This window comes from Mustela erminea, chromosome 14 (genome assembly GCF_009829155.1).
Source record: "Mustela erminea isolate mMusErm1 chromosome 14, mMusErm1.Pri, whole genome shotgun sequence".
Lineage (NCBI taxonomy): Eukaryota > Metazoa > Chordata > Mammalia > Carnivora > Mustelidae > Mustela > Mustela erminea.
In genome coordinates this window covers 49,365,147-49,387,773 of record NC_045627.1, presented here as the reverse complement: position 1 = coordinate 49,387,773, position 22,627 = coordinate 49,365,147, and the positions used below count along the sequence as shown (strand labels likewise).

Sequence of the window (22,627 nt, the reverse complement as noted above, 5' to 3'; positions counted from 1 at the left end):
CAGACTTCTTTCTAATTTTGTGACTTAACTGCTCATGTCCTTTGTGCAGATGTATTCATCCTTTTTTATGTGACTGGATCCTTACAGTGACCTTCTGAGACAGCTATTACTAACCCTGGAGTCAAGAGTACAAACTTGAGGGTCAGGGAAGGTCTAAGGTATCACCACCATATGAAGACAAGCAGGAATTTTCAGCTCACATTGATTTTTTTTAAACATTGTATTTATTTGAGAGAAAGAGAGAGAGAGAGAATGAATGAACAGGAGAGTGAAAGAGAATCTGAAGCAGTCTCCACACTGAGCAAGCCCAGCATGGGGCTCGATCCCACAACCACGAGACCACTACCTGCGTTGGATACTCAGCCGACTGAGCCCCCCAGGTGCCCCAAGCTCATATTGATCTTGTTCAATGTGGTGCTGCCTTTGAGCCAGCCTAATCCTACATGAAAGGAAGATACAGGTTCATTTATGTATTTTAAGGGTCAAAATAAGTTATATGTAATCTAAGGGTCAAAATAAGTCTTCCAGTTCTTATATTGGATTAGAGCATTTTAGTTCCTGAATCAAAACTGGGTTTTGCAACTTAAAGTGACATCAGGTTTTCTATTAACCATAGATAATAGACAGAAAGTTGTGGCACTTTCTCTAATTTGTATCCAGTAGAAGGGAATGAGCAATGCCAATGGGCCCATAGCAGGCTCATAAAGTAGTTTTATGATACAATGCAGAGAAGCTTATAGAAGTCCCTGGCTCTGTTTTGTGGTATTTGTCAATGGCTCCAGGGAAGGACCTCCGAGAAGACTTGCAGTGAGGGAGTAAGCACCCTCCTTTCTCTTATGGGGAGTGGAAGCATGTCCATGTTCTCTTTTCCTCCTCAAAGAAATGTTCCTCACTAAATCCTCTTTCCCTCAATTTTGACTCTTCTGGTTGTTGTTTTTGTTCTTGTTTATAGCCTCCTTGTAGGTGAGAATATTAAAATGTTAATATAAAGTATAGTTGACATTAAAAATACCACACAATTTGATGGGTTATGATTTGGAGGTTTTTTTTTTTTTTTAAGATTTCATTTATTTATTTGACAGGGAAAGAGCACGAGAGAGAGAGAGAGAGAGAGCACAAGCAGGGGAAGAAGACAAAGGGAGAAGCAGGCTCTCTGCTGAACTGGGAGCCTGATGCAGGACTTGATCCTAGGACCCTGGGATCATGACCTGAGTAGAAGGCAGCCACTTAATTGACTGAGCCACCCAGATGCCTTGATTTGGAGTTTTGACATATACACTTGTAAAACTATGACCACGGTTATGATAATTCACCTTTCTATTACCCACAAAAGATGTCCCCATGTAACCAGTTTCTCTCTCTCCACTGCAATCCCAGGCAACATCTGATATATTTTCTGTCAGTGTAGATTACTTTGCATTTCGAGGACTTTATATTAATGTAATCATACAGTACATATTCTCTGTCTAGCTATTTTCACCTAACATAATTTTGAGATGAATTCATGTTGTTAATGTAGATTGATGGTTAATTTTTGTATATGGTGTGAGGTAAGGGTTGAGACTAATTTTTGCTTTGTTTTGATTTATTTCTGTGGATGAATATTTAATTGTTTCCCACCATTTGTTGAAAATAATCTTCTTTCCCCTTTGGGTCATTTGTAGAATATCAATTGGCATTCAATGTTTGGATCTATTCCTAGATTCTCTCTTCGGTTTCATTGACCCATATGTCTATCTTCACATTAGTGCTGCATTTTCTTCATAACAATAGCTTTCTGAAATCAATTGGAGTAAATTTTCCACCTTTTCCTTCTTTAAAAATTTTCCTTCTTTCCTTCTTTAGAAATTTGCATTAAGCCTTCTATACCCTTCACATTTTCATGGGGCTGGGACTAGGATGAGACAAGCAAGGCATCTGAGGCACAAAATTTAGAAGGGAATTCACCCTCAAGTTTGTGTAAGCACCACAGCTTAGTTCTGGCCCTGCATTTCCAAACAGATTTTAGGAAAAGGCCTGCTAGGATTTTAATTTCATTTGTATTGAATCTAGAGATAATCTGAGGGAGAATTGAGAGCTTCATAATATTGAGTCTTCAGATCCTTGAACAAGGCTTATCCTTTCATTTATGTATATCCTCCTTAATTATTTTCAGCAGTGTTCTGCAGTGTTAAATGAATAGGTCTTGTTAAATTCATCCTTACATTTCTAATATTTTTGATACGATTGTAAATGGTGCTGCTTTTTCAATTTAAGTTTACAGTTGTTTGTTGCTAGTGTGTAGAAAATACAAATAATTTTTGAATATTGACCTTATATCTCACAATCTTGCTAAACTTACATATTGGTTTATGGCTTTATTTGCAGATTTACTGAGATTTTCTCTACAGACAATCATGTTACACGTGAATAAAGACAGTTGTACTTCTTCCTTTCTCATCCAGATCTCTTTGATTTCTTTTTCTTGCCTTATTGCACTGGCTAGAACCTCCAGAGCAATTCTGAAAAGAAGTAATAAGAGTACACATCTTTGTTTTTTTCCTGATTTTAGGGGGATACCTTCAGCTTCCTGCTGTTATTTATGATGTTACAAATAGGTTGATCATTGATACACTTAATCAGGTTGCAGTTTTCTTTTATCCTTGGCTTACTGAGCATTTTTTAAAAATTTTTTTTATTACTGAGCATTTTTAATAGAATTCGTAATTGGATTTTGTCAAATGTTTTTTTATGCATCTATTGATATATTCACATAGTTTTGCTTTTTTGTATTCTGTTGCTATGGAGTACTAAATTGATTCATTTTGAAGTGTGAAACCAACTTTACAGTCCTGAGATGAATTCCACTTGATCATGATGTTGCTGGGTTTTATTTTGTTTTATTTGGAGTTGTTGAATTTACACTTAGATAAAGCATTAGCTAATATATCTTAAGGAAGTTTTGTATTTATGTTCATGAGGGATGTTAGTTTGTAGTTTTCTTATCTTGTAAACCCTTTGTCTGGTTTTGTCATTAGGGGAGTACTGACCTCCTGGAATAAGAATGTGTTTCCTTCTCTTTGGTTTTCTGAAGGAATTTTTGTAGAATTGATATATCTTCCTTAAACATATGTAGAATTCACAAGTGAAGATATCAGGCCCTGAAAGTTTCCCTACGTATCCATGCATCTCCACTATGGGAAGATTTTTAACAACAAATCCAGCTACTTTAGTAGAAATAAGGATAATTAGCTTATCTTTGTTTCCCCTAAGTGAGGATTGGTAGTTTCCATCTTTCAAGGAAGCTGTCCATTACATCTAAGTTTCCTATAGTTCTGATATGCTTGTAATAAATTCTCCATCTTTTGTTTTTCATTCCTTAAAGATGTCATTTTAGTGACTTATGGTTCACCTTGTTCCTGATGGGAGATCAGCTGTCATTCTTTTTTTTTTTTTTTAAAGATTTGATTTATTTATTTGACAGACAGAGATCACAAGTAGGCAGAGAGGCAGGCAGAGAGAGAGAGGAGGAATCAGGCTCCCTGCTGAGCAGAGAGCCCAATGCGGGGCTCCATCCCAGGACCCTGGGATCATGACCTGAGCCGAAGGTAGAGACTTTAACCCACTGAGCCACCCAGGTGTCCCTCAGCTGTCGTTCTTATCTTTAGTTGTCTCTGCATACGGGATCTTTTCCTTCTGGTTGCTTTTAAGATTTTTCTTTTTCTAATTATGTACTTGGGTGTGGATGTCATCAAATTTAGAAATTGTTTGACCATTATTTCTTCCAATACTTTTTTCTGTCCTTCCCTTTCATGGATTTAAATGACATGTATACTAGGTTGCTTGCAGTTGTTCTCCTGCTCACTAATACTCTTGCTTTTTCACAGTCTTTTTTTTTTTTTTTCCTGCGATTCATTTTGGGACTTTTTGTTTTGATACTTTCAGGTTCATTTATTTTTCTTCTAATCTGCTGTTGATTTTGTCTAGAGTAATTTTCATCACAGACATTGCATATTTTATTTGTAGAGATTCAATTTTTGTTTTTTATTTTTCTCCCTATCATGTACATACTTTCCTCTACGTTCTTGAACATATGGTGTGTGTTTATACTATTTATAATATCTCCTTTAATGTCCTGTTCTACTAATTCTGCCAGCTGTATTATTTCTGGGTCTGTTTCCATTGATTGATTCTTCTTCTCATTATAGATAGCATTTTCCTGTTTCTTTGCATGCCTGGTAATTTTAGATAGGATGCCAGACATTGTGAATTTTATATAGCTTGGTGCTTGATTCTTCCTTTAAATACTTCCTTCCTCTGCTTCTCCCCCCTTGGACAGAATTAAGTTATTTGGAGCATTTTGATTTTTTCAGACTTTCTCAGAAGCTTTGTTAGGTCAAAACCAGTTTTAGTCTGTTGCTAATTTGACCCATTATGGAGGGTTGGTAAACCTGATCCTTCCTGGTGGTCCTTTCCTTAGACATGAATTTACTTTACTCACAAGTACTAATCAATACACTGCTAAAGACTTAAAGGGAACTTTCAGTAGATTTCTGGAGGGCATTTTTTTTTTTTGTAGCTCTCTCTTCTCTGGAATTCTGCCTTATGAATTGCAATTGTGTTGGCCTCCTCAAAACCCAAACTCTCTTCAACTCATGGAAACATTAGGCTTTGCCTAGGTTTCCCCTTCCTCTGCTGCCAACTGGAAAGTCTATTAACATTAAGTTCACGCTTACTTCATTTATTTCTTTTCTCTTGGGTGTCCCTTCTCAGCTATGCCTGTTGTCTAATACCTGAAAACTGCCCTTTCATATGTCTTGTTTTTTAAGGTGATTGGTCATTTCAGTCCCTATGAGTCCATCGTGGTCGGAATTTATACAGTTAATTACCATGCTCTGTATCTCTTCTCCTCTGAATTTATATTCTCAGATCTTTACAGTTGAGTCTACACAACTGGATCCAGTTCAAATAAAAGGGCTTTGATATGATAAATATGAAGCTATGAACTTCAGAGCCTTCTACTTCAGGCTCTGGGTCATGCAATTTTATTTTAACATCCTATTTGGAAATTTTAAAAATAATATTTCAGGATTTTAAATTATAATGCAATTAAAAATTATAATTTTCTGCCAGTTCCTTGGGGATTAAAAAACCATGAAGTGTTAATGTGAAACATAAGGTCTCATTTTGCTAGTGGTCGGGATAGTTGCGCACAAATAAAATCAGATTTTAATATTCTCCTGAGACCAACAAATAGGTATTGCAAACAAAATAATTAAAGTGGTTTGTAGCAAGCAAGCAAATGAGTGCTGTGAAGGATCAGCTGCTATTATATTTATTTTTCTGTTTGAATATCTGCCTGGGAGTAAGCTGCAAACTGAAGCCCTGATCAGCTTTAAAAAATTTAACAGCAGAATGAAGAGCATTGGCTTTATGTTACAGAATTATTTAGGTCAGAATTTCAAATATTAAAATTTTTGAGGTGCACCTTTTTTGGGGTGTGGAATTCTGAAGAACTCCATGTGCCCTTCGCTCCCTTCCTCTCTTCTTCTCTCTTTCCCTTCTTCACTCCTTTCTCCTTCTCTACCCTTCTTTGTTCATGAGTGTTTACCAGGCCTGGTGCTCAGTAGTAGAAAGACAAGAGCATATGAGAAACATACGCCTTGCTCTCAAGAAGCTGGTTCTGGTTCGAAGCCCAGGGTAGATGGAGCAATGGATTGCACCTGCAGTTTCTTTCTGTTGTATAAGGAACACAGAATTTACAGTACCCCCAGATTTGAATCAGGGTTGTGGATATACAATAACGGGCTAGAGGATCCTTAGGTATGTTGGATCCGAGTAAATGGAATTACCTTATTCAGCTCTTGAGACCCCTTTTTCAGGTGAGTTCTGTAGTGTTCTACTGGGCTTATAAGATTGCATGAAGGGCCACTTTTCTGACCGTGACTGTACCAGGACCAGTCTTCCTCAGACTCTGCCCTGAGTCTTTGAACTGTGTACACCCTACACTACTGCCCTTCCCTCCAGGTGGCAGACAAAGCTATGTTTAGCTTGTCCCTACAGTTATTAGTGCTTTTAGTACTCAGGCCCAGACCTGCAGAAGAATATATTTCCAGTCCAACTTAGAGCATAGTTCAGGTTTATCACATCTGGATGGTGGGGGGAGGGTAGGTTAGCTATCACTGACCCACTTCTGGGAACTGCTTTGACCTACCTTGGATGTTCAGAGACCTTGGAATGATGGAAAACTACCTGAGTGGAGGAACATGACATGGGGTTGTGGGAATTCAGAACTTGCAAGCTTGCTGGGAGCAGGAAGGCCAAAGAAGATGGGGCAAGGAAAAGAGGGAGGGGTGAAGAGTGAGAGCCAAGAGAGGAGTAGAAATGGAAAAGGAGAAAGTGAACATAAAAGATAAGGAAAAAAGGAGAGGAGAGAAGGAGAGTGTAAATCCCGCTGACAGCCCACTCCAGCCCAGCCGTCATCCATATATAACTCAAAACCGGAGGAACTTCACCGACTGTCTCCCGTAAATGCTGGGGACATGTGTGGGTCCCCTGGCTCATTGGAAGACAGATGTCCACCTTGTGTTCATGGTCAAATATAATAGAATAAAATGTGATGAAATAAAAGCTCAATTAAATGAAATAGAATAAAAGAGCCACTAAATATGCAAAACCCCAGGGGACTTGTTTGGGCTTTCTGGGCGAGATAGCAGATTCTTCTGTAAGGCAGCAGGCCTGGTGAGAGCCTGGGACATCTGTTTCACCCTGTGGTCATGGCCAGGTGCGGGTCTTTAGGAAATAGGGCCAGCTGCTCACTGCTAGCTGGTCTGACTGGGCCACTCGGGGGAATGGACTGTGATGGAGGAGGTGGGGACAGCTCTGCCACCTGTACCATGGGCAGTTCTGGGTAAAAAGGGCAGGCAGAATGCTGGCTTTACTGGGAGCAGAACCCATTCGTGTCCCTTATAAAAATGAAGGAAGCCATGCCAATTTTCAATTAATGGGCCATTTTATTTAATGATAAGATGGTTGAGTCCTGGTTTGATGTCTTGGCAGGGAGTCAAGTATACCACGGGTCTCTTGGAGATGAAGAACAGGAAAGAGATACATGCAGATTGAGATGATCTGCTGTGAGCTCCCTTAGGGCTGTGCGTTAGCCATGGTGTTGAAAAGGGCAGAAAGAAGGCTGCTCTGGCTTGCCCTGAGGCCAGGCTTTGGCCAACGTTTTGCTGGACCCCAAAGGATGTATGAAGAGCTTTAGCTTCTGAGTTAGAAGGATAAGGAGTGCTCACCGCAAGCCCCTTACTGGACACATTGAATCCCATTGCATTAAAGTCACTAAATGCAGTCAAAACCCTGGAAAGTACTGTTACCCAATTACAGATGACACTTACAGGAATTAAGTGCCTTGTCCAGGTTATGCAGCCAGGAAGAGAAGCCAGGACTGGAACCCAAACCCACTGGATTCCAGATCCTATAATCTCTTCATTTCATTGCATAATACCCTAGACCAGAGCTTCTGAAATTTGAGTGTGCTTACTGGTTCAAAATGCAGATTCCAATTAGATAGGACCAGGGGGAAGCCTGAGATTCTGCATTTTTTAACAAACTCAGAGGTGATGCTGATGCTGTTGGCCCATGGACCACACTCTGGGGAGCAAAGGCATCCTCTATGCAATTTCCTACATCCCATGTAAAACAGGGAGACTCATGCATACCCCATGAGCTTCTAAGGGGTGATGAATGAGACAGGGTGTCTCTGGTCAGAACCACCACTCAGAAAGTGCCTTTCTGGGACACAGGGGTAGCTTGGTCAGTTAAGCAGCTGCCTTTGGCTTGGGTCATGATCTCAGGGTCCTGGGACTGTCGAGCCTGCTTCTCCCTCCGCCTGCACGTTCCCTGGCTTGTGCTCTCTCTCTGACAAATAAATAAAATCTTTAAAAAGAAAAAAAAAAGAAAGAAAGTGCCTTCCTGCCACCTTTTCTATCCTGCAGTTGTAACCAGCACCAAGCTTTGACAGCTTCCTCCCACACTCTCTTTCTCACTGGGATGTCCTGGTCTCTGTGGAGCCTTGGCTTTCCTAGCCTTCCGTGTTCCATAGGGACCTGAATGCAGCAGATATTCTAATGAGTCTGTTGACTTCGTTGGGAGGAAATCTTCCACCACAACTTTATTGAATCCTCCTTTTTTCTCTCAGTCCAGGTTTGTCTGTGAAGTTTCCTTACTATCATCAACTTTAGTGGAACCATGGTTGTTAGAAGGGAAATAAACTTATTATTTCTCCAGAGATGGAATAATGCTGGTATCACACAGATGTTTAATAGATCTAGGCCTTTGTAAACAATAAAAGGAAATGACTAATAATGTGATTATACAACCCTATATGAGTTTAGAGCTTTGTATAAGTGTTTAATAATATTTTCCCCTGATATTAGAAGTTCTGAAATTTTACTGAAGTCCTAAAGATCAGACAGAAACTTACTTGTGTGTGAGTTTTGCATTGGATTTGCCAAAGTATATATTTAGAAAAAGGAGATCCTTACCATGTTAATTGCTGTTTTGAAGATTTCTCCTCGTTATGAAAATTTATCCTCTTTGCTGCTCAAACAGACATGGAGTAAGACTTCTGCAGTGATTCTATTTTAAACAAAAATTTCCAAGAGGCACAGAAGCTACAGGACATGACATCACAAAGCCCTACATGTTCACTGTTCAAACTTTGCCATATTTGAGATCTCAATTTTTAAGAGGCTGGCCATTTCAGATATAATTGAAGTCTGTTTTGTACCTGCTTACATTAAGTCCCATTAAATTCTGTGTCAGCCAGATTGGTTTTGGGGTTTTTTTTTTTTTCCCCTACAAGTAAAAGAATAATATGAACCCAGTTTCCTTCAGTGATCTGAGGCTTTATCATCTCACCTTAGAAAAGGCTCAGAGGTAGGCCATGAGGTCATAGGGCAGGGTGATATAGCCACTAACTAGTTTCCTCTGGGATCCTTGGTCTATCTGTTGTGTTCTGTGTGCTCAGACTGCCATCAAGTGCAAGTTCCCCCATGACTCAAGCCTCCAGAGACAGAAAGGTGCTGTGTTTTCTTGGTGGTCATCTTAGGATTGAGCAAACCTTCTCATAATTTTTCTAGGAGAGCCCTTTCACATCTCAACGAACAGAAATAGAGTTGTGAACCTTCTCCTCGAACTGTCTAGGGTAGTAGGACCACCCAGGTTGGCTTTGACCAAGCAAGGATGCACCTGTGGTTCTGGGTCCAGGGGGCACCTCCCACCACCTCAAATCCCAAGGTGGAGGGAAGGGCACCTGTTCACATAGCATAGAAGAGGAGGGGTAAGACTGTCAGCAAATCGGTTTTCCAGCCCCCTCTATTTCCACAGTGGCAGCCACTGTCCTGAAGCTGGTGTATGTCCTCCACATCTCTTTTTACTGTTGCACATATCTCTACTATACATGTCCTGTATTCGAGGTCTCAAGAGAAACAGGTGTCTGTTTTCCTTACCTCTAGTATCTGCGTGGTACAGGTAATAATGCAGTACTATAGGTGTATCCAGTGATTTTCCTAGCTGCATAGGAGTACCTCACACAAATCCCATTGCCTCTGGTTGTACTTTTTTGGTCATTGTTATTACCTCGGAGGCCAGAGTAGAAGTGAGGAAGAAGCAGCTGAGTGGGACAGACACGACAACTCGTGTGTCTCCCAGTACCCTGTTGATAGTGTCCTCATTATTTTCATTCTTCTCATGGTTAGCGATAAGCAGAACTTTTAAAAACCATTACTAGATTCAGTATTGGTTGTTTGTCAGCTTTTTGGGGTCAAAGGCTTCTCGGAAAATCGAATACAGCTCACAGGATTTCTCTATTGGCAGATGCACACATACTTAAATACTTAACATTTTTTGGAATGGTGAGCCCCCCTTGAAGCCCGCTAGAGGCCCCCAGCTGAAGATACACATTGCTTCTGAATGGAGGCAATCAGATCTTATTCTGTTCCTTACTGTGCTCTCTAAGAAGGACAGTTTGGCTTTCAACCAGGGGATAAGGAACACCTGAGAGGATGGGAAGATTGGCTTTTCTTTAGAATTTGTCTGACTTTTCTTTAGTATTAGCTCTTTGTACATGGAGATTCGTAGAGGTTTCCTGATAATTTATCTGACTCAAAATGAAGATGGTCTAAGTTTCAGTGTGCATGTTCAGTACAAAATTAGATGGAGTGAGCATTTTTATTATTTGGTCTCACATTTTATTTCTTTCATAGAAATCTTCCTTTAAGAATGCTACAAGGCATAAGAGTCTCCTGCCACCCTCCGCTCCCCGTCCCAATGACTAAAAGAATGGATGTTCCCTGGGAATTCTATCCCTGTTTTCTTCTCTACTTGTTTTAGTTGTTACAATATTTTTGTTATCAAACTACAAGTATTTCTTACATTGAGAAAGGATTCAGTGATACTTTGCCATCACTCTGTTCCAGTCTCATTAGTCAATCAACATGTGCTCTAGGTTCTGCATTTCGGCTCTATCTAAAGACGATCCATTTGCAACAACCCCAGTCTAAGACACCATCATCTTTCACAGAGATGATCTTTTGAGTGAGCAGTATTGATGAGAGAGGAGTTATGGGGAGAAGCTATTAGATTGTAGGAGGGCAAGGTAATAGAATATTTCAGGGGGGATATTTCTGGAGTAAGAGATGAAATAATTTGGAACCTGTGGAATGTTTACCTTTTTGGACACACAACTGGGAGATAACTGAAGAAAAGGCTGTACATACTTCTCTTGGGCCCCTCAGAAATAGCCTTCCTTTTGATATTAATGACAATGAACTTAGGGAAAGGCAGTCAGATGAAGCAAATAGAAATTGTAGCATGATAACTGAGGTTTAGTTAGTCACACAGCCAAAAGACATGACAAGTTTGGGAGATAGGTGTGTGTCTTATGCTAAAGGGAGAACATTCTAAATAAGAGGATTAATAGTATGTCTTTATGGAAGAATAATTAGTCTGGATGACACTCCCAAATGGAAAAGAACTAAAAACCTGGGTATAGTATAATATAGTATACTTTTAAAATACTTTCAAATGGGTCACTTAGCAGTCAAAAGCAATGTCCACAGAGGCCAGATATAAAGTGAAAATTGAAACTTTGGGAAATACATGAGGTTCCAATTTAGTTTTTGCCTTGACTCTATTGGCCAAAATGTAGAAACATTTGGGCTTTTATTCTTCTGTCTTTGTGGGGACCAATCAGATGTGAGGCTTAATGAGAGATTTTTGTCATGAAGCCAGAAACTTAGATTCTCGGTATAAAGGTTAACTAGAAATGAACTCACTGTGCAGAAAGAAATAGCAAGAAAAATGTTCTCTCTTGATCTTGGAGTTGCATGGAAGGGGTAGGTTTTCTTGAGAATTGATGAGGCCCTGAAGGTTTATGACCCAAGTCATACTACCTGTGGTGCCTAATGAAGCTCAGATGAAAGTTTAATATTAACTTCTGGGGTTGTAGATTGGTAATGCTCCTAGGTAGGTTGTAGAAGTGAGCACAAATATCCCCTGAAGTAATACAAATTTGAGTCAGACTTCAAGGGACTCATAAGGAAGTTCTGAGAGAAATAAGATTATACACAAGAAAGGGAGAGGAAGGAAGGAAAGAAAGAAAGGTAAAAGGGAAAGGAAGAAAGAAAGAGGGAAAGAGGGATGGAAGGAAGGAAAGAAGGAAACAAACCACCATGACTGAGAGCTGGGGGTGGGGGGCAGGGGGGACAGTTTAATCAGATCTGAAATGAACTGTAGATATTAGAATTATCTGACATAGACAATTAAATAAGCATGCTTAGATATGTTAAAAAAGAGAAAGAGGGGGTGCCTGGGTGGCTCAGTGGGTTAAAGCCTCTGCTTTCGGCTCAGGTCATGATCTCAGGGTCATGGGATCGAGCCCCACGTCGGGCTCTCTGCTCAGCAGGGAGCCTGCTTCCTCCTCTCTCTCTGCCTGCCTCTCTGCCTACTTGTGATCTCTGTCTGTCAAATAAATAAATAAAATCTTTCAAAAAAAAAAAAACAGAAAGAGATGCTGGAAAATATAAGCAAGGAATAAAAGCCATCTAAAAATGAAGCAAAATTGAGAAATAAATAGCTTCAGGCAATTAAAAACCTAATCATTGAAGTTAAAAAATTTGAAGGATAAGTTAACTATCAAAGTGGACACATATAGAGAGAGAATTGCGACCGGGAAAATGTGAAGAGATTATTTAGAAGGCAACCCAGAGATACAAAGGGATGGAAAATATGACAGGGAGGTGACGGCACATGGAAGAGAGGATAACACTGAACTTCTAGAAGGAAATAGGAGATGATGGGGAAGAAATAATATGAAAGGATAGTATGTTCTAGAATTCTCTGAAATATTGAAAGGAACCAAACCCCAGATCTAGGTGGCCTAAGGATAAAAATCAAAATAAAAAGTCTATATTGAGATACCTCTTTGCATGATACTGCAGAACACCAAAGACAAAGAAAAATCTAGAGAGCATCCAGGGAGCAAACACAAGAAGAGTCTTTCTTCTTCAAAGAAATGGCAGTTAAACAGATTCCTAATACCTGGAGTTAGTGGGCTGCATAATAGCACCCAAAGATACCAGGGCCTAATCCCTGGAACCTGGGTTACCTTATGTGGCAGAAAAGATTTTCCTAAGTGATTAAGGTAATGATCTTGAGGTGGGGAGATTATCTTGGGTTATCTGGGTGGGCCCTAAATCCAATTTCAAGTGTTCTTATAAAAGGAGACAAAGGGAGGTCGAAGAGAAGAGAGTGATGTGACTATAATTATGCCAAGATAGACTGGCAGCCACCAGAAGATGTTGAGAGGCAAGGAACCGTTTCCCTTAGAGCCTCTGGAAATCGTGCATCCCTGCCAACATCCGGTTCCAGCCTAGGGAGACTGACTCTGGACTTCTGGCCTTCAGAATAGGACAGAATACAGTTCTGTTGTTCTATTCCACGGAATCTGTGATAATTTGTTATTGCAGCCAGAGGAAACTGACATAGGGGGCAAAATGGAAGCCAGAAGACAGTGTCATAGAAAATTTAGTGTGCTAAGAGAAACTAGTTGTCAACGTAGACTTTTATCTTTCAAGAGTAAGATTAAAAAAGACACTTTCCAGCACACCAAAACTAAGTGTATCACTCAGAGAATGACATTAAAGGAAATTCTAAATGATGTGCCTCAGGAGTGCATGTGAAAGGTATGAGTTCAGAAAAGAATGCCTAACAAATACACTGATAAGTATTGGTTAAATGGAAAGATATTAACTCCACAAAGTATTAGGACATTTATGTCATAGGAAGGCCTAAAGAAAAATAGAACTAAAATACTGGATATTGTTATCACATTAGTTGGGATGATGGTAATTAGAAATAAATGTTGGAGAGGAGCCTGGGTGGCTCAGTGGGTTAAGCCTCTGCCTTCAGCTCAGTCATGATCTCAGGGTCCTGGGATGGAGTCCCATATGGGGCTCTCTGTACAGCGGGGAGCCTGCTTCCCTTCCTCTCTCTGCCTCCCTCTCTACCTACTGTGATCTCTGTCTTTCAAATAAATAAATAAAATCTTAAAAAAAAAAAAAAAGAAATGCTGGAGAGGAGAGTAAGATATGGATTAACTTCATGCTTTGTTTCATATGCATTTTAAAGTATCTGAGATAACCAAGAAAAGAATAATGTAAACAATGTAACTTCCAAAAGAGGGTAAAATAATGAAAATAGGAAGAAAAGTCATTCCAAAGAGAAGTAAAAAAGAAGAAAAAGGAAACAGGAATCTGTGTTGTAGAAACAAAATGATAGAAATTAATGTAAGTGTAGGTAATCATAGTCTAATATAAATAGATTAAGATTTCTACTAAAAAGTCAAAGATGGATATAAAAACCATGTGAGTGTATTTTACTTCTAATAGTCTCCAATTAAAGTGTGAGACAGAGAAAGATGGATGGCAAAGAGGCAGAAGAAGTTAGAGCAGGCAGGTAGTAACCAAAATAAAGCTAGTGTCACTGCATTAATATTGGACACAATACAGTAAGAGGCAAGATGAATTACTAGAAATATGGGGGATATCTAAATAATGGTTAAAAGATTCAATTCAGCAAGGAGTTATAGTCTTCCACATGTACGTAACTAATAAAACACTGAGAATATGCTTTTTGAATTTTTGAAAATATCGGCTGAATTCAGACAGAAATAGACTAATTCCTAATCTCATGGACCTAAAAGTAGGCCACTAAAACCTACAACATCGGAACAGTTAATGCACATGAAACATTCACACAGACTAACCACATGATAAGCCACAAAGCGAAGCTCAATACATTTTAAAGGATTACCTTTATACAATCCATGTTCTCAGGTCACAGTACGTTTAAGTTAGAAATCAATAGGATGATACTAAGAATACTCTCATGTTAGGAAATTTTTGAAAAATCCGTACTAAATTACTTATGGGTCAAATATAAATCAAAATGGGATTTTTAAAAAGAGTGGTATAATTTATACATATAACTTGTGGGACATAGCTAAAGCAATGTTTGGGTGTAGATTTATTGTTTTTACTTTCTTAGAAAAGACAAAAGGTGTAAGATTCCACAGCTGAGTTTCGTACCTAAAAAGCTGGGAAAATAGCTACCTAATAAATCCAAAGACAATAGAAAAATAATAAAGATAAGAGTAAAAATTAATGAAATAGAAAAGCAGAGAAACTTATAAGAGAGATTCAGTTAAGCCCAAACTTACTTTTTGAATAGGATTTATGGGCACCTAGGGCTGAGTTGGTTGGGTGTCTGACTCTTGGTTTCAGCTTGGACAGCCGTCTTGGAGTTGTGGTATCAAGCCCTGCGTTGGGTTTCATGCTCTGTGCAGAGTCTGCTTGGGTTTCTCTCCCTCCCTCCCTCTCCCACTGAGCCCCCTCCATCCTCCTCTCTCTTCCTCTCTCTCTCAAATGAATCTTAAAAGAAAAAAAGATTTATAAAATAAACTTCTAGTATCTAAAAAAGAGAGAGGGCACAAATAAATATTGTTAACAGTAGATGAGAGCATGTAGCTTTAGATGCATTAGAGAAAGTGAAGAAGTAGAGAGACATTGTGAAAAACATAGGCCAGTCAACTGGAAAGTCTGGACAATACAGGTGAATTTTTAGAAGAAAAAATGACTTTGGGCAAAGAAGGAGAAACAAGCAAAATCCCTATGTAAAAAAAAAAAAAAAAGAAATTTAATCAGTAATAAGAATCTTCCTACAAAGAAAACACCGGGTTAGGAGAGTTTATAGGCCAGTTCTACCAAACGTTCTAGAGAGTAGAGAAGATATTTATGACATGTGGTAAAGAATTATCCAGAATTTTTTAAAAAAAGGTCCCACAAATCGATATGCTGCAAGAGACCCAACCCAATAGGAGCTCTTTTTACTACTACACATGATCATAAATTGGTACGATCACTTTGGAAATTTGGTATTCCTTCATGTATTTGAACATATTCATATTCTCCTATCGAGGAATTCTAATTCTAGGTATATACCCTAGAGAAATTCTTATGTAAGTGCACCAACACATATGCACAAGAAAAATGTGCACAAAAGCTTTGTAATAGCAAACAAAAACATTCCAATGGGAAGGAACACCAGGGTATGTAAATGGTGGCATAGTCATACAGGGCAATGGGGTACAGTTGTATAAAGAAGTAAACTAAGCAGTACCCCCATCACCTGGACAGATTACAAAAGTGTGAAATGTTCACAAGTATTGGAATTGTCTGGGGAGCTCATGGAGAACACAGAGGCTTTGCTTGATAAAGTGGAATGGGGTTAGACCTCTCTATATTTTATCAAGTTCCCAAGGTGATACAGATGCACAGCAAAGTTTGAGGAACACAACTACCAAAATTTTAGCTTGCATGAAGCTCAACAAAATGTAGAAGACAAAGTTATACATTATTTGGGCTATGTACATAAGTCATAGCATGATGAAGTTAGCTGCTGGTGAGGAGGAAGCTGTAAGCATTTGGGGAGGAGGCAGCCAACCAAGATGCAGGATATACTTTATTTCTCAGCTTGATAGAAGACCCACTGATCCTTTTATTATTCATACTTAATGTGATGTTTGTGCCTAAGATCTATTTCACAGTATGAGCTTACAAAGTCATAAAAGCAAGATTTATTTCAAGCCTGTGTGTCCCGGTCGGCATCTGGGTATGACACATTATTGCTGCCACTGCAGAGTTGCTGACTTTAGTGAGGGTAGTGCAGGTCACATGGTGTATACACATTGTCTTTCTTCTGCTGCTCATCAGCAGTGCTCTCTGGAAGGAATAGTCAGCTGGGACAAAGGGAGAGTTTGTTCTCCAAATGCGTGGAATAAATTGGCTGCTTGAATTGCCCTCTGCATCCATAGGAAAGTCCAGAAGTTGGATGTCTTCACATGGGTCCAGAGACTGACCTGGTGGGAAGCCTGGAGACAGCGCCCGACAGCAGCAAACAAGGAGTGCGTGGATCCCTATGTGTAGCTCTGTGATACTGAAGGGACCCCAGGGGGCCAACAGCATAGGAAAAGGTCTGGCACAGAGCTCCTGGAACTGACTGATGATGCAGGGTTGGAATTTTCCAAGGGGAAGGACACATCCCTGGTAGAGGAGGTGACCCTTTTTCATTGCCCCCAAGGGATCTGAGGGAATTGTTCCTGCGGATTCATAGATTCTGATTGCAACTGTTTCTGTACTGGAGGCTAAGGATAGGCCCAGAAGTGCAGGGATCAGGGAGGACTGCACTGGGAGACAGTGTATGTGCTTTAACCCAGAGTGAGTGGATGAGAACTGGGCCACAGGAGACAGGGTGTGTAGAGATCCTCAGTAATGCAGCTAATGGGTTGGGTTGAGCTGTGCCAAGTTTGCAAGGAGTTCTGGGAAGGCAGAATGGAGAAAGAACAGCATAGGGACCACAGCAGCTGGGGGCAAAGGCAAAGCCCCCCCACCCCCCGCCCCATACTGTTTAGGTTGTGGCTGCCCTTGGCTCACTATACACTCACCCCAGGTTCTACTGCAAATTGCCGGGAAAGATGATGGCTGTGCTTTCCAGAAAGGTACTGTGCACCCTGTAAGTCAGGCTCCCTACAGAGTTCCAGGGTCCTGCTCTGGATACAGTGGGGAATGCTTGTGCCACTGACCAGCCAAGAAGTTGAAATTGCAGGAAAGGTTTAATCAAAGAGCATCTATAGTGGTTCTGCCATTAGGAGTAAGTGAGAAAAACAAAAGGTTGTAACCTCCCCATTTCCTCTCCAAGGTGTGTGGGCTCTGGTGAACCCTCTCGTGCATAGTTCAAATTATGTTCTTCCTGACCTCACAGAATTCCTCTCCCAATCCTCTATATTCCTTGTCCAAGGAGAGCTAGCTAGTCCATCCTTGCCCTTTCCCACAGTCCTACTTACTGTTAGGTCAGAATGTGGTTTATCTCACCCCATTGGCCTATGCTCAGGGCAGGGCTTCTGTTAGCAAGGCAGCTAAGAGCAGAGCGCAAACATCCTGCTCATCTATGGTCTCTACCTCTGCTCGGGTTCCTGAAGCCTAGCTCGTTCTGGGCGCAATCTGGTGGCCCTCAGATGCGAACACTTTGCCCTTTCCCCATCTCCCGTCTGTTGATCACCTTTCCTTCACCAGTCTTTTGTTTGAAATACAAAGTTTAGTGGTTCTAACCCAGATTCACTTTATTTTATTTATATTTTAATTTTTTTTAAGATTACTGCAATTCTGCATCTCTGGGAGCTATCTAAAAGGATACAAGTCTTACTGTCTCCCTTTCTCCCGGATCTGCATATGGTTTCAACTGGCCAGTCTTCACGCTCACATCAGGTTCCTAAGATAGTTCCTGGAATAGATATGTTAACAGTTCACCCTTCAACATGTTGTATTCTGGTGTAAGTGATCTGAAAGCCTGGATCACTGATTTCTAATCTTCTTACCTTCATTTATACCAGTTCATCATCTCAAAGCTAGAATGTATCATCTGCAAGGAGAAAGATTTAAAACCTATTTTAAGACATAAGTTATTCACAGTCAAAATCTTGACTTGCAACCAACCACCAATTTAGCCACCTTTGAGAGACAGTAAACAAGCACTTTTCTGAACTTGACTCCTCCTCCCAAACCCTTGATTTTTGTTAGTTTGTATTTTTTGTCATTGCTGGGTTGCTTCTAGCCTTGAAGCATTTTGGTTACTGTCTTGCCCGTCTCGTCTCTCCCTAAGGTAAGCAGACACAGGCTTTTGTTAAGAAAAAAAACCCTTATATTTCCACATCCTAAAAAAAAAAAAAAAGAAAGAAAAGAAAAGAAAAACTGATCGGAGCCCCGGGTTTGTTCCTAAACCTTTCCAGGGCTTCTCATTGCCCTTGGCCGAGTATGAGGACCCCGCCCCACCACAGCTCTGTGGTTGCCCCTGACCACTCCTCCTTTCTGCCTGGGAAACTGTGGGTAGGAGTTGGGGGACAGCAGACTTCATGGGCCCTGCTGCCTCTGCTGGAAATCCTGTACCACAGGGTGTCCTGTTGTGTTTCCCCCCTACCACCCCCCAAGCCTCGGTCTTCAGCAGCACTCCCAGCAGCTCAGTTCTGCATTGCCCTGCCCCCACATAACACTTCCGGCACTTTGCCTAACAAGTTCATCCTTCAGGTTCAGTGTCAGTGCTAATTCCTCATAGAGGTCTCATCCTGGAAGGGGCTCCCTGTGGTCTGCTGCCTTTGCTGTTTCTCTGCTTGCAAATGCTCAGTGAAAATGGGGTAATAATGGGATTTACCTCACAGAACTCCTGCAGTCGTGAGCACCAAATGAGATAATATGTGTAGATGTCCACCATGGAAGCACAATGAGTTTCCTTGGCCCCTAGATTTCCTTATGGCGGCACTTGGCATATTTCATGCTATGCAGACTGGAAACTTTACTGGGTTGGGTTAGGCCTGACTCATTCAAGGTCATCTCCCCAGTGCTTTGTACAGGAACAAACCAAATAGGAGATGCTGGGTAGGTCTTATGCAAGGAATGAGTGGGTATATTTTCAAAATTTGAAAGACCTTAAGAAAAAGAAAAGCAAATCTAATTGTTAAAGAATTAAGGGAAACTTAATTGCATTTTGGCCAAAACCAGGTTTGTTTCTCTCAGATAGATGATGACCCCCAATAGGAAATGTAGCTTTGACTTCCAGCAGCTGCCTACTATGACATTTGGCAGGATGGATTCTTGAGAGCTTCACCCCATGGAAGCCAAGGCATGGTGGTTTGGTAGCCAGATATCTTTTTTGGCCTGCAGGAAAGCTGTTGAATAATCCTATTTGCATTTTAGGGTTAGCGAGTGTTATAAATAACCAACTAATGAACTGTGTGACGTGGGCCCAAGCCTTTGACCCCTTCAGCACCAGCTGCTGGGGAGGTTGGCCATCGATATCTCCTGAGGGGCCTTTTGCAGACACGGTTGGTGAGTCCATGGTGAGCCTGAGTCTGTTTGTCTCCCTAGGAAATCAGCGACCCGGAGATCCTGGATCTGGTGCACAGCGCCCTTGGCCGGATGACTGTGGTCCGGCAGATTTTCCCATCTGCAAAGGACAACCAGAAATGCATGAGGAACAACCACCGCATCTCCTCCCTGCTCTGTGACCCCCAGGAAGGCTACCTCCAGATGCTGCAGGTCAGTGCTTCCCTCCCGAGCTCCCTCCAGAAAGGGGTCTCACCCGTGCCCTTGGCCTGCTACAGGCTAGGGGCACAGATAGGCCTCAGCTTCAGCTGAGTGCTGTTTCCCACCAACTTTAATTGCTAGAACTCTGTCTTTGCTGAAATTGAAACCAGTCAACTGGGCAGTGCCTCTGAGCAGCGTTAGCAGGCAATTATGCCTGTTGTCAGCAGACGGGCCTATTAGCTCACTGGGCATCTCTTGTATTTAAAAGTTACATGCTCAGGGATGAAAGCGATCACTGTGTCTTAGGCTTCTTTGTGGGTGATGGGTTTGCTTGGCGGGATTGGGGATGGGGAGTCATCGTTTGAGTCTGTTTTAGGGTCTTCCCTGTGAGAAGTCAATAATACAGATATAGGTCCTGTGAATCAACTAGAGTCTATTCCAGCTCATCTGCTGAGGGCTAGTGTTTAGGTCAACCATGACACTGCTGGAGTCCCAGCTGAAGAGGGAGAGGCAAAAGGTAGGACCTTGACTTGCCTAGGTGTTGCATTCCTTCCAAGGCAACAGGTCCAGTGTTTCTGGACAGTGCTTCTCCCACACCTTATACCATACATGCGATCAGTGTTAGCTTCTCCTGGGGCCAGGGAGGAAAATGTGAGGTTGTGTACCTATTGGAAGAGGTGGTTTTCTCTCTGGGTGTTTGGGAATAACGATGAAGCATGGTGAAGACTGTCCTCTGGCAGCCAGGAATCCACTTCTTCATTAAGAATGTTGTGTGTAAGAAAACTTTCATATGGGGGCACCTGGGTAGCTCAGTCAGTAAAGTGTCCACCTCTTGGTCAGCTCACATCCTGATCTTGTGGTTGTGGGACTGAGCTGCATGTTGAGCTCTGTGCTCAGTGCAGAGTCTACTTTAGATGCTCTCTCCCTCTCCCTCACACTCATGCTCTCTCTCAAATAAATAAATAAATACAAACTTAAAGGAAACTTTCATCTGTTGCTGGTGGCTGACCCATAACAGAAGGAAATTTCTCCTAACTGGGTTTGCAACGATTGCCCAGAAATTTATGCATGTGATATGCTTGCATTCAGTGTTTGAAAATAATTGTGTCTCCTCTACCCAGCCAGGCTTGAGGAGTAGAAATCAGGGTTCAGGACAGACATGCTGCCTGAGCATCCGTTCTGTCCCAGGACATTTTGGTATTACCTTACCGGGGGGCACACATTTTGGGGAGGGGGATGGTTAGAATCTCTGGAGAGGGCTGGGTCCTGTGGAATCTACCAAAGCATCCAATCCATACTGTAATCTTATATTTAGGTAGGGGGGAAGGAAACATGACCCAACAGATGGTAAACGCTAGAAATATATTCTTGGTTGATGAGGAAACATAGCAGACACAGATTTTAGCTGGAGTAATTCCCACTACTCCCATATACACTGTTCCAGGAAGCCACCACAATGTCTGAGGGCTTTCTAAGGTGGTGAAGGATCAGCCAAGGGAGTGGACAAAGGCCCCTGCAGGGCCCGTGGACTCAAGAGCCCTGGGCATATGGGCCAGTGGTGGAATGTGCTTCATACAAGATTTTATATTTTTGGGTGCTGCTGGCCTGCTCTACCTTCCTCCTTTTTAGAGCTTAGAAGAAGAAGTAGGACCAAATAAGTCCCCCTCTCTGTGCCTGTTTACCACCCCTACTGATTCGGTGGATAGGGGGAGGGTGAGACGATGCAGCTCAGACACTGTGTGCCCAACACTGTGTCCTCACCTGGGGCAGGAGGGTGGGGGGATTCTGTCATTCTCTGTGTAGCCAGACCCTGGGAGGGTCTTACTCCCAGGCTGTTCTCCCCAAGCTTTCAACCCTTAAAGGTCTCCATCCCTCTCCAGCCTTGCCCCCACTCCACCCCTTTTCCCCATCAGTTTTTCCGGTTCTTGCCTGGTCACACTGCACTCCTTCTCTTTGAGGAGCCAGGAGGGGCCCCTTGCAGGACACAGGTCTATGCGGCATGCACTGTGGGCAGCACGAGAAGGGGAGTACTTCTCATCAAGACCTCTGATCACCTGTCATATTATGGACTAAATGGGGCTATTGGGCTCTTTGGTGGCACATCAGACACACTAGATGCAAAGAATTCATCCTGAAAGACAGGAGAGCAGAGGAGATTGGTAGGACAGATGAGACATCTGGTGGAAGGTCTACTAAAATGACCCATAGCTGTTAAGAGGGTAAACAGAGGCACAGCTCTGAGGTATGTGGCTCGTTATCATCAAATGTGGTAAAGGCAATATCAGACCTAGAACCCTGACCATCCTGTCTGCCTTTGTCTGTTCCTGTTGACACCCAGGCCCTACATCAAGAGCAGGATGGAAGAGGCACATCACAGAGATCTTGTGGCAGGGGAGTAGCCGTAGCAGTGGCAACAATCACAGTAGTAGTAGGAGGAGTGCAGTAGCAGTACTACTAGTAGCAACAGTAGTCAGTAGTGATGGTAGTAGCAGCAGGAGTTTTAGTAGTAGCGACAGTAGTAATAGTAGCAATAGTAACACTAGCAGTAGTAATAGTACAGTAACAGTACTAGTAGTAATAGTAGTAGCAGTGCAGTAACAGTACGGTTAGTAGTAGTAGTAACAGTAGTAGTAGCAGTGCAATAACAGTACTAGTAGTAGCAGCAGTAGTAACAGTAGTAGCAGCTGTGACAGTAGTAACAGTAGCAGTAATAGCGATACAGCAGCAGTAGCAGTCCACTGTGTAGTAACAGTGCTAATAGTAATAGCAGCAGCAACGATAGCATTAATAGTAGTAGCAGTACAGTAACAGTGCTACTAGTAGTAGCAGAAGTAGTAGTAGCAGTGTCAGTGCAGTAATAGTACTAGCACCAACAGTAGTAGCAGTAGTAGCAGTAGTAGCAGTAGCAGCAGGAGCACAAGAGCTACATCCCCTCGGTTCAAATCCCAGTA

At 41.7% G+C, this 22,627-nt stretch overlaps 1 protein-coding gene across 2 annotated transcripts in view; it reads left to right on the top strand.

Annotated features, from left to right (window-relative positions):
- GRID1 (glutamate ionotropic receptor delta type subunit 1) overlaps positions 1 to 22,627 on the top strand; it is a 682,834-nt gene that overhangs the window by 441,442 nt on the left and 218,765 nt on the right. For both annotated transcript variants that reach the window (XM_032312358.1, XM_032312359.1), the window contains exon 6: positions 19,518 to 19,688. In XM_032312358.1, the coding sequence (XP_032168249.1) occupies positions 19,518 to 19,688 (171 nt within the window). The remainder of the gene's footprint in view (positions 1 to 19,517; positions 19,689 to 22,627) is intronic.